Source organism: Nelumbo nucifera, chromosome 7 (genome assembly GCF_055504915.1).
Source record: "Nelumbo nucifera cultivar China Antique chromosome 7, China Antique-T2T, whole genome shotgun sequence".
In the NCBI taxonomy this organism is placed as follows: domain Eukaryota; kingdom Viridiplantae; phylum Streptophyta; class Magnoliopsida; order Proteales; family Nelumbonaceae; genus Nelumbo; species Nelumbo nucifera.
Window position 1 is genome coordinate 21,094,475 of NC_142655.1, and position 12,518 is coordinate 21,106,992.

The 12,518-nt window shown below is 39.0% G+C and overlaps 1 protein-coding gene across 1 annotated transcript; it reads left to right on the forward strand.

Annotated features, from left to right (window-relative positions):
• Window positions 1-401: 401 nt before the first annotated feature.
• CDC48C (cell division cycle 48C) lies at window positions 402-12,131 on the forward strand. The gene is made up of 10 exons (XM_010253546.3): window positions 402-1,475; window positions 3,562-4,178; window positions 4,559-4,711; window positions 5,601-5,717; window positions 5,899-6,003; window positions 10,846-10,911; window positions 10,993-11,057; window positions 11,143-11,344; window positions 11,458-11,595; window positions 11,736-12,131. Exons 1-10 carry the CDS (start codon window positions 506-508, stop codon window positions 11,781-11,783), a joined length of 2,481 nt encoding a protein of 826 aa, XP_010251848.1. The 5' UTR covers window positions 402-505; the 3' UTR covers window positions 11,784-12,131.
• The last annotated feature ends 387 nt before the right edge of the window (window positions 12,132-12,518 follow it).

A 12,518-nucleotide genomic window follows, 5' to 3' on the forward strand; every position in this document is an offset into this window, starting at 1 on the left:
AAACCGAAATATACATCGAAAAAGGCCCTCCAAACAACCCCCAAGATCCGAAGGACATTTGCGATTTGGCAAAAGGAAGTAGAGGAACTGGGCTAACCCGAACCCATCCTGACCCTAACCCAACCCAAAGTTTTAGAGGGTTGGCCAGTTGGGGGTTTCAACAACTCGGATTGGTTAGGGTTGCGTCAACCCGACCTAACCCGGTTCAACATGACCCCTAGCGTCCCCTACGTAATATACGGCGATTGGGTTTCGGGTTCTGGATATGACAAATCCGAATCAAACCCGACACATTACATAAATCTGGTATCTGGAGTCCGGAACTCCAGATATTGTGATTGATGTTGTTGACTCTTTACTGCCGTCTGCCGACCCAAGTTCGACCGGATGGGATGAGCCGGAATTCAGGCCAAGCCTTCCCTCCTCAACTTCAATCCCCTTCTTTTTGAGCCGCCGTCTCTCTCTCTCTCTCTCTCCTGCGCTCGAACTCGAAAGAGAAACCGAGATGGGGAGGAGGTCGTTCGGCGGACGTTCTCCGTCCGTCTTAGACCGCTCTGTTATCCTTCGCCGTCTTGAGTCCTGCAAGAACAAGTCCACCTTCGATGAAATCGTCGACTACCTCCGCTCGAACTACCCTGATTACAGACGAATCAAGCAACAACCCTTCTCCAAATATGTCCAACAGACCCTAGAGTTCCAGCAACGAAAAAAGCTCTCTGCTTCAACCTCAAATGGAATCGACGACGACGACGACACCAATGCTGCTCCTTCCCAAAGCCCTGCTCGTAAGAAGCTCAAGAAGATCGATTATAGAGAAGAGAGACTGCTCCGAACGGAGACTGAATATGTCAGAAGGAAACAGAATCAAGCGCAGGATCTACGTGCATCTACGTCGTCGTCTTCATCATCTTCTTCGGACTCGTCTTCGTCGGACGATGAAAAGGATGGTGCTGTATCGACGTCGGAAGACGCGATTTATGAAGAGAAGGTGGAGCCAGAGTTCGATTTGATGAAGTCGATGCTACGGTCGAGTTACAGTGCGTCAAAGAAAGTGGAGACGAAGGTTGAGGAAAAGAATTTGGAGGTGGAAGTTGTTAATAAGGCCAAGAAGATTGAAATGGTTGAAGGAAACACGGGAGAGAGGCTGGGGCAAAAGAAATTGACAACGGAGCTAAAAGGTTCTCGTGAGAGGGAGTTGAGAGGGGAAGATGGTAGTGAGGTGAAGAGGAAGGACGGACCGAGGTTTAAGGATCTTGGTGGGATAAAAGGGGTTTTGGATGAACTGATGATGGAGGTGATTATTCCGCTTTACCATCCGCAGCTGCCTCGGTGGTTGGGAGTGAGGCCCATGGCTGGGATTTTGCTGCACGGGCCACCTGGATGTGGAAAGACGAAGCTTGCTCATGCCATTGCTAATGAGACCGGAGTTCCATTTTACAAGATATCAGCTACTGAAGTGGTCTCTGGCGTTTCGGGTACTATTTTTTTTTTTTTGTATTTTTTTTCTTTTTTGTTTCATTTGCTTATGTTGAATGCTTTGCGTTTAAAGTCACGAGGTGAATTTAAGTATAACGAAATGATTCGAATAAGTTTCTGTCAAAGATTGGGAACTCATTATATAGAATTAATTCGTTTCATTGATGTAAGAAAAAGAAAATAGAGATGAATCCATATTTGAATATCAAGAATTGGATTTGCTCTTAACTTTTATTTGCATTCTGGTAATGAATTCATATTAGATGAAAAAAGAGCTTTCAAAGTGATAAGGTCCACAAGAATGAAATGTTTTAAATGTTTCATTCCATGTTGCTTCTAAATCCTTAAATAGTCAATTCAAACATCAACTGTAGTTATAGTGACAGTGTGAAACTTCTCTTACTTTCTATGCTTCACAAGATTTATTCCTTTGTTTGGTCAGTGTCTACATTGAAGGCCATAGCAGGAAATTGGATATAAGGTTTCTGAACTCCATATTTAGTCTGCATAGCGTTATTATTTTCCTTGGAAGTTGAACACGTTATGTTGTCTGTTTTATTATGTGTGGTTCTTATTGCTTATCCCAACCAAACAGTACAATCAAGTTATACCCACCTTTAGAAATTCCATCATATAGAATGTTATCTTTTTTTTTTTTTTTTGTAAAAAAAGAATGAGCTGGGTTAAAAGCTTTTTATCTCTCCAAAACGTGAATGTACATTTGTGCATTAACACTTTAGTAAAACGGTTGCTTATTGATTAAAAAAGTTTTAATTTCTCATAGATTGGACAGGACTTGTGATGAGAATCCCTAAATAGGTCTAGTACATAACAATGACCTTTCTATTTAGGCTGGCATATTGACTACTCTTTAGTCTTACCTTCCAAGCTCATTACATATCCCTAAGAACGCCTTATCTCTATTTACACCTTATCTTGACAATGCATTGGCCATGCTATTGGCTGATCCATCTATCCATTTGCATTCTGTAGTTCCCTTCTCCAAATCCTGTATTTCCTTCATCATGTTCTGATGCTGCCAAGGGATTATGAAAAGTTCAGTATAGTAAATAGGGCTATACATTAGGCAAAATCCTTGGACATATTTTCAGAGTTCTCCTTTAATGATCTTTGGAGGAATTGGGATACTGTAGCAAGAAGTTCTACTGTGAGGGACAAGCCAGTTGCAGATTGGTCTGAAAGAAGGTTGTATCAAGCTAAATTTCGATGGCAACAGTCTAGGCAATTGGCAACCCAGGGCCAGCTAGCATAGGAGGAGCTTTTAGAAACTCTGGTGGACACATTCTTGCTGTATTTTCAGGCCCTGTGGTGTCGGGGATGCGATGCATGCTGATTTCCAAACTGTCTTGCAAGGGTTACAATTACAAATTGCTAGAGATCTAAACTTTGACAGATTGGTGATTGAAGGTGACTCTAAATTGGTAACATGGTGGCTGAAGGAACCAGAAATAGTGATTTGGAAGTATAGGGAACCATTAAAAAGATTTAAATGGTTTATTAGAGATGACTGTTATAATCCAATGGGAAAGGAGGTCAGCAAATAGGGTGGCTGATTATTTTGCAAAACTAGGGGTGCATAAGTCTAAACATTTTCTGGCTCAGTTGTAAGTCTTTTTGGTAATGGGGGTTGCACCTCACGCCTCTGTTGGATTGCATTATTGTAATACTTTTTTGTAACACTTTATCTTTCTTCAATAAAACTTCATTACTTATCAAAAAGAGTTCAGTGATTGCCAATGTTTGTGTCAACTTTTTGCTGTTTGCAATTGGCTATGTTCCTTGCTGTTAATATCAACAACCAGTGTTTTCTCTCTTATTATCAAGACAATTTCTTTGATTGTGTGGTTTATTAAAAAGCAATTCTCTTGAATAAATTTTTATAATCATTTGGCCCCAGCTTTCTGTTTTATGCTTTAGCCATTACTGTGGATCTTTTCTCTCCTTTGAAATGCTCTTGTTGCCTAATGTCTGTTTTGAAAATCAAAGGCTTTCGTGCTTTAGAATAGAAGCTTATATTTTCTGTAATTTCTTTAATCTTTTCCTTGATTTTATTATATTCATCAGGTGCATCTGAGGAGAACATACGCGATCTTTTCTCAAAAGCATACAGGACTGCTCCATCCATTGTATTCATTGATGAGATTGATGCCATTGCTTCAAAACGAGAAAATCTACAGAGGGAGATGGAGCGTCGAATTGTGACACAGCTAATGACTTGTATGGATGAATCACACCAAGTTATAGGGACAGCTGATGTAGATTTGGATTCAGAATCATCTGATTGTAGGCCTGGCTATGTTCTTGTAATTGGTGCTACAAATAGACCTGATGCAGTAGATCCTGCCCTAAGGAGGCCTGGGAGATTTGATCGGGAGATTGTTTTGGGTGTTCCAGATGAAAATGCACGGATGGAGATCTTGTCGGTGCTTACACAGAATCTTAAACTTGAGGGTATGTTTGATCTTGCAAAAATTGCCAGGTCTACACCAGGGTTTGTTGGAGCAGACTTGGCAGCACTTGCCAACAAGGCTGGTAACCTTGCCATGAAAAGAATTATAGATAGAAGGAAGTCAGAACTCTCTAGAGAACCTAAAGATGGGGAACATGCTGAGGAATGGTGGAGGCAACCATGGGCTCCAGAAGAAATGGAAATGCTTAGTATCACTATGGCTGATTTTGAGGTAATCTGAAAAAAAAAACATACAATTATATATGGGCTCCAGAAGAGTTGTAATGCACTGAAATGCATGGTCACATGCATGTCATATATGTTGCACAATTTTTTTGGGTGATATAGCATGCAACTTTTGTTCTCCACGTTTTAATGTTCCTTTATAAAACTGGGTGGACTCAGATGCATGCACTTTAATTCCTGGTATTCATTTTACTACAACTGAATGAGCTAATTGCATCTCCTTGTAAGAGATCTCTGGATATGATATGATTTCTCTGACTGATATAAAAGTTTGCAGTGGTTAATTGATAGAATAATGGTGGTAGTGATGAAAGAAACAAACATAGGTTGATAGTGCCAATTCTTTTCTTGCTTGTGTTTTTGCAGGAAGCAGCTAAGATGGTTCAACCCTCTTCAAGAAGGGAAGGATTCTCTGCAATTCCTAATGTTAAGTGGGGGGATGTTGGAGGACTTGACTTGTTAAGGAAGGAATTTGACCGTTATATTGTTAGGCGTATAAAACACCCTGAAGATTATGAGGTAACTATTATGATTGTCTTTCCTTCGTTTCTTTATTGATCATAAAAATTGTCTTTCCTTCGTAAGGGCAAGATCAGGGTGCTCTAGTTTATATATATTACACTTTTTTACAGGTGCTCTAGTTGATAATTCCCCTTTGGATGCACAATACATATTTGTATTATGTCAAGAATTCATTGTTTCTGATGAATTTCTTTTAGATCCATAAAATTTAAATTATATGGGAAAAATAAAGATAGATTAATCTATGGACTTCTAAGTATGATTTTTCCACATTTAAGGAGTTTCAAGTTTGAAAATCAGCTGAGTAAACCAATTTTTCTGATTCAAAAAGGCTGCATTTTTTCTGTTTCATCAACTTGTTGAGAACTGGTTATTTTGATTTTTAACATGTGAGATGAAATTTTTGTTATAAAACAGTAGCACAACTTTCTAAAATTATTGCCTGTGAAAGGCTAAGGCTTCTGCTTCCTCTATGTCCATTTTACTTTTACTTTTTTCATATTGACATTTTGCTGACGGTTTCAGCTAAGAAGCCTTCTTGGTTTCAGATATTCTTTTCTAATCAATTTAATTGTCAAAACTCAAAAGTACCTATCAGAAAAAATGTCAAAAGTGTAATAGGGAAACACTGTTTTGGGCTAAACTAAACTATAATCTTGTAGTAGCACCATGTACTCTTTGCATAGTTCTTATGGTTTTTGTGTTTTTTGGGCTCCTTGTTTTGGAGAGGCAGCATCTCGTGCCTTCCCAAGGGTCTGTAATTTTCTCTTGGTTTTAGTGAAATGTGATATATTATCTATCAAAAAAAGTTGTCAAAAGTGCTATCTAGTTGGGAAATGTAGGGAATATTTCCGATCCAAGTTTTAACTTCTGTTTGTCTCTTCAGGAATTTGGAGTGGATATGGAGACAGGATTTTTGCTTTATGGACCTCCGGGTTGTGGTAAAACACTGATTGCTAAGGCTGTGGCAAATGAAGCAGGAGCAAATTTCATACACATTAAGGTTTGTGCTGACTTTATTTTTATCCTATTCATAATTCTCGCTGTCATTCTGTGTATTCAGTAGCTTTTTGTTTGTTTGTTTCTTTTTTTTCTTGATAAACAAACTAGTAGCTTTTTGTTTTTTATATGATTACATTTAAGTGTTGAAAATTGGTTGATGCTTTACTGATTTTTATTTTCAGGGCCCTGAACTTCTGAATAAATATGTTGGAGAAAGCGAGTTGGCAGTTCGAACAATTTTCAGTCGTGCAAGAACATGCTCTCCATGCATACTTTTCTTTGATGAGGTATGCAGTTTTTTACCCTTTATGGCCTTTATTGCTTGGTTCAAAACTTGTTCCCACAGTAATTATTGCAACTTTGCACTTCTTCTCTTATATATGGGAATCGTGATTTTCTTACTTTATTTATTAGGTTTTCTTTTCATCTCCTATTTGTTTTAATTAATAACAGAATTATATTATATTATGTAAAGATCATCCATATAGAATTACATGTAACTGTTTCAAAGGGTTAAAGTGATCAATCTTGTATAAGTATACGATAAGAAAGAAGAGGAAGACAAAGAAATAAATGAGAGAAGGACAACAAAGAAACATAAGCATCCTAACTAGAGAACACAAAATGTCTAGGACCTCAAACTATATATACTATAAGCACCCTAACTAGCAGCCTGCCCATGTCCTAAAGTCTTTCCCTCCTTATCTAGGTTCTCTTTCAATGTTTTCTAACCATCGTTGACCCGGACGGTCGGACTGTTCAGACCGGAAACCGTCCAGGTGACCGGTTCTGTTTTACCCCAAACCCGGTCCCTGGTAAAAAACAGTTGAATTAGTCAATGAACCATTGACCCAAATGATTTGACCACTGAACCGTTTGACTCAGACAACGGTTTGCAGTTTATTACTTATGACAACAAGAATGAAAAGAGAGATCTCTCAGATCTGAGATCTACTAGAGAGAGAGAGAGAGATCAGTTGAGAGATGTGTGAGAGAGATCTGAGAGATCTCAGGTTTAGAGATCTGGGAGAGCAGCCTAGATGACAGATCTGAGAGGGAGAAATCTCAGATCTACTTTCATCATCAGTTCGCCACCATCGCCGCTGCTTTAGGTCAGGTCACTGTCGTCGTCGCCGCTGCAAGTGACCTCCTCTTCCTTCTTCTTCTTCTTCTTCTTCTTCTTCTTCTTCTTCTTCTTCTCTCTCTTCTTTCTCTTCTAAACTCTCTCAGCTGACAGCTTCTCAAATCTCACTCATTCTCAAACCTTATTTCTCTTGATATTTATATGCATCTTACCCTAATATTCCAATCTAATGGGTAAGATGACATATCACCTGTTAATGTCTTTAAACTGTTTGAACTGGACAGTCGAACCGCTGACCTGGAAACTGGTGGACAAAACAGTTCTGTTTCCGGGTCGGTTTTTAAAACCTTGTTCTCTTTAACCTCAGGAACTTTAATTCCATGAAAATGCCTGATGTCTCCTTCTCCACCTTCCCCCCATATCTAGCTTATGCTGAGCCTGAACTCATATGCCTCAATCTTATTTTCACTATTGCTTCTTGAACTTATCTTTTGGCATTTCTATACATTTACATGTTCACATTTTTATTCATTGTCAAGCTTTTCAACAGGATCAATTTGTAGTAGGGACTTTTGAATCTTTTCATTCCACTAGCAACTCTCTTAAAATCCTTTTTGGTAATAAAATAAAATTCATTAAAAGACAAAAGAAGATTACACGGAAGGTGACCAGAAGTCACCTAAGAGAGATAAAGAACAAATACTCCCATTCCCACCCACTCCTAAGTCCTTAACTAAAAACCAATCCAGCAAGAACAAAACCCAAAAACAAATTCTCCAACCACTAACATATCAACAACCACCAAACCCAAACAACCTACCACTTGATCAAACAATCTTTGAAACAGCAATCTCAAACAAAACAAGACCAACCCCACTAAGAAGGAAATACATAGAACACTTCTGATAAAAAAACCAACCATCTAGCATCCCAAAAATGAAACAAAAAGGACCAAAAACTCTCTACTTTAATACTTTCCTAAGTTTCAACACGTCGTTGTTTGGCTCAATCCCAAAAAAACCACCTTTTAATCTAGCAAAAACTTTTGACACCAAACTATTTTTATGCTTTCTTTGACTTCCGAATCTTCTAACAGAAAAAGTAGCTTCCTTGAACTCTATTGAAATCTTAGATTCCTCGTTAATTCTTTCCAGCTCCAGCACCTGGTTCTTCTTAAACAGTCGATCTGCACCCAAACCTTTATCAATTCCATTGGTAGCTCCTTCAAGTCCAACTAATCTCTAGTCTTCAAGATTGTCTTCAACCCTAGAAATAATTTCCTCTGAACCCACAACAGACTTCCTCACAGGCATTGCACATTTTTCTTCCAGTTTTTTGACAGTCTTCCTAGCATGATCCTCTCCTCCTACGAATCAAAGTCCCAATACTTCAGTGCTTACAATCTTTCCCAGATATATTATTCAAGTGAGTTGCTTTCTTTTTGTGATCAGCAACCACAAAGAAGAGATTTATTAATGATTAAAGGAAGTAGATACAACAAGGAGTTGTGAACAATAAGCATGCCTAATACAAGGCAAGCCACCCAACCCATATTACAATTGAGCCCAATACATAAACTGTCTTTGAATGCCTTGCTTGGCTAATTTGTCTGCCAGGCTGTTTGCAAACCTTCTAACCCATCGTACTGTTCATGTCTTTTGACAGCCACAGAAATATACGAAAATCATTTGTTAGCTGTCAAGTTGCACCCTCTCCTTTTTTCAGCCATCCCACAACTACCTTCAAATCCCCTTTGATAATCAATTTGTCCTATAATTTCTTTTCCTCTTGTACACCCTTGGACCTTCCACATCTAGCACTTCTTTCTCTTTTACAGTCTCCTCCCCTCCCAACTTCTACCCTTCTAACTCCTCTTTACTCTTATCATTCCCTTCCTTGCTTTCAGCATGTTCCTCAATCCTTTCTTCTAATCCATCATTGCAGTTCCCCACTCCATCTTCAAACCCAATCTTCAAACCCACTATTACCTACTGTTAAACTTCCTTCAGTTTCGTCAATCACCCGAACACTAACCTTGTCCACTTCATCTTCAGTTTCAATTCTTTCTTCTGCTTCAGAAAACTGTGTTTCTCTATTGACATGACCCACACCCAGTAACACTTCTTGATCATGATCTATAATATTTGCAACCTCCCCCTCTCCTGATTTATGTCTGTTATTAGTTCCAAAATATATAAAGTTGGACACCCTCACCTTTGTAGTCATCGGAAAGAGGAATGACTAAAATTCTAAAATCATGTCAATCAACTCCTTTTCAATTCCTAGATCCTACACCATCCTTCCGTTTCCACCATCCCTTTAAACAATGGCACCACTGTTGTCGTCTTCTTCCCTACTATCATCAATTCGAATATCCTTTTCTTGTCATTGTTCGTCATCCTTGATCTCCTTCTCACTGTCACTATCCACCCAATGCTGGACCCTCTTATCATCAGTCTCCTTTTCATTGCAATTTTCTCAAGTCACTTCATCCTGGTTATACTTGTATTGAGTGATAAACCAGATGCAGTCGCCCTTCCCTCTGATCTCTGTGTTCTGACCTGTTGGAGCCCTCAAAACCTTTAGCCCCTTTCCTTTTCTTCTATCAGGTCATCCTCCACTTGCGGCTTTGGCCCAAACATTTTCTTTTGATGAGTTTGGCCCAGCCCAATTTAAATTAATGATGGGCCCACATAACTTAGAAATGTTGCTCGGTCCAACACCATTGGTCTTCGATCCAAGTCCACTTGGATTTAAGAATCCTGATTTTCCTTCATTGCCCCTATCTGTCACAAAAACTTCTATTCGGTTGTTCTTCCCCAAACCTTCGTCTTCCTCCTTCCCTATTGACTTCGACTTTTCAGATTCTTTGAGCCCCTGTGAAACCTTAGTCTTCTTCTCAGCCTCCATCTCTTTTTTTTCCGTGTCAATCTGGTTATCTATTAAATGATGGATCACAGCAACCTATCACAATCCTCAACTCATGCCTCTTCCACATAGATCAAATCAAGTAAAGTTGGAACAGAGCTGGGATCCTCTGTTTCTATCAAGATTCTTGCTAATTGGACTTGTTCCCAAGGCCTGTTGTGGAAATCAAATCTTTTAAATCTGCCACATGCATTTCCTATTTCTTTGAATGTCTGGGTACTCCATGCATGAAGAGGTATCCCAAAAACTTCAATCCAAACATAAGTTTTGTGTTTTGCGATTTGCCCACTCTTCGATACCATTTATCCAATCTTAGTTAACGGCATCTCGAGATCTCCATCTTTTCTCATTCTAAAACCTTTTCAGCATCCACCTTTTGTTTTTTGATGGATAACTTCCGCCCTATTTTTGAAACTGAATAGGAATACGCTTGCACCCAGTTTTCTTGCTTGCAAGGTACCCATTTTGATTTCGCCCATCTCTCCACCTCCATGGTTTTAGGGTCTGAGTTTAAAAATCTTCCCACTAAACACCGGTGAAGGATGAATAAAAGAGCCATCCCTTCTCACAGGCCAAAGTATTTGTTTCCTAATCCTGAACTCCAACTCCAATCTCCAACCAGCATTCACTTCCAGTAGCCATCATCAACTCTCTTTAAATGCTTGTCCTTTCATCCTTGATTCTGTGGAAAGTTGGAACTTTGTTCTCACTCACCTTAAACTAAATCATTAACTTCTTCCTTTGGTTTCCATTGCTCTTCCACTATTAATTTATCTTCATTATAATGGGTATTCCTCTTTTTTAATCAACCACCTAAATTTTAAGCACCTAATTTCATCTGGCCACTAAACATGCACCCTCTAGTGAGCTTCTCAGCCATGAATATGATTTTGGGCCCTTCCTCCAAAACAACCCTCAGACATCCTGGCCCTGAAATGGCAAGGATAACCATTCCCTTTCTATTCCTACAAACAAATATTCTCTACCCTTAATTTTTTCAGGGCCTTAGGACACCTGGTTGCTGGTTACTCTTGAACATTTATTTGAAGTCTTAATTCATTCTTACACCAATGTCTTGCTTAATATGTTTAAATTTTGGAGCCCTTCACTTTTGCAGGTTGATGCTTTGACAACTATACGCGGAAAGGAAGGGGGATGGGTTGTTGAACGGCTGTTGAACCAGGTTTATTGATCTTCAGTTCTGTTCATTATCTTATGTGTTAACGTATCTTGGTCTAAAATTGGGTGAACTGCTTAACTGTAGCTGCTCATTGAGCTAGATGGTGCTGATCAGCGACGGGGTGTTTTTGTAATTGGTGCGACAAACAGGTACCACTCATAATTCGTTTTCTCAACATAGACAACTACACAATCTCTACTATGCCCTCCTGATATTCCATGACATTGTTCACAGACCTGAGGTGATGGACCGTGCTGTCTTACGTCCTGGGAGGTTTGGGAAGCTTCTTTATGTCCCTCTGCCTGATCCTGATGAACGAGGACTAATTTTAAAAGCTCTTGCTCGGAAAAAGCCTGTTGATGCTGATGTGGATTTGCTTGCTATAGGGCGACAGGAGACTTGTGAAAATCTCAGTGGGGCAGATCTTGCTGCAGTGGTTTGTATAATATTGCTCTAAAATTTCTGGTCCAGATAATTTTTTAAATTGGAATTGGAGAAGTGTTTGTTTGGCCTTACCTAACTAATGTTTTCTCTTTTATCTTCTGCTAGATGAACGAAGCTGCCATGGCTGCTCTGGAAGAGAAACAGACGTTAGGCCAGTGCAGCTCAGATGCAAAGACATGGACCATTAAGTCAGCTCATTTTGAGTATGCATTAAAGAAAATATCTCCATCTGTCTCGCAGGAGGTATGATGAATTATCTTATTTTGCCTGCTAGCTATGCCTCCAAAGTGCGTGGATTTTATGGAAGCTTTGATTCTTCTTATTCTAAATTCTTTTTCTTTGTTTTTCTTTTTTCCTCCCTTTTTACTCTTTCTTGAACGCAGCAAAAGAGGTTTTATGAGGTTTTGTCCCAGAGCTTCAGAGCAGCTTAAGAGCAGTTGAACCGAAGATTTTGATGTTTGTGGTCCCTATGTGCATTTTTTTTGTGGACCGTCAGTGCTGCACTGTAGCCGGCCTATTTAACAGAAGCAGAAGCGATTTTTTGGATGTCGAAAGGGAGTGATCATTTTGTTTTGGTCTTCATATTGACTACCTTCATACTAGACCACTACCACCAGAACAAATTTTGCATAGTTATAAAAGAAAAGAACAAATTTTGCAGAGTAATTCAAAATTCTTTTTAGGGAAATATTGATTGTATTTATTCATTTCACTTGTATATTAGCACTGCTGGGGCGTGGTAAATTGACAAATTTTGATGCGATCATGTTAATTGGACAGAACCGTGCACCAGATGTTTATGATTTTTGGGTTTAACCACAAATAACCACAATGAATGTATGGACATGTGCCTATTTAGGGTTTCATAGTTTTTTCTTTTGTAAGTTTTTTTTTTTTTGGGTGAGAACTTTTATAGGGTTTCAAAGTTGAAAAGGTGAATTGAAAGCTTATTTCTAAATAGGCCAAATAAGCTTTGAATACAGATGTGTACATTGGGATTTTTTTTTTTTTGGTAACAGGAAATTTCATTACTGAGATAGAGCAAGGCATACAGGATACTACTGCAGACAAACGGACAGCAAGACTAAAAAGAACAGACAACAGAAATCAACAGACCTATGAGATCTCGACTTACCTCCCAAGAGGGGCTACAATGGATGGAAGAG

Coding starts and splice junctions, on each gene's coding strand:
- CDC48C (XM_010253546.3), top strand. CDS start 506: ATGGGGAGGAGGTCGTTCGGCGGACGTTCTCCGTCCGTCTTAGACCGC. Junction 6,004..10,845: donor GCATACTTTTCTTTGATGAG/GTATGCAGTTTT, acceptor TCACTTTTGCAG/GTTGATGCTTTGACAACTAT. Junction 11,058..11,142: donor GTAATTGGTGCGACAAACAG/GTACCACTCATA, acceptor CATTGTTCACAG/ACCTGAGGTGATGGACCGTG.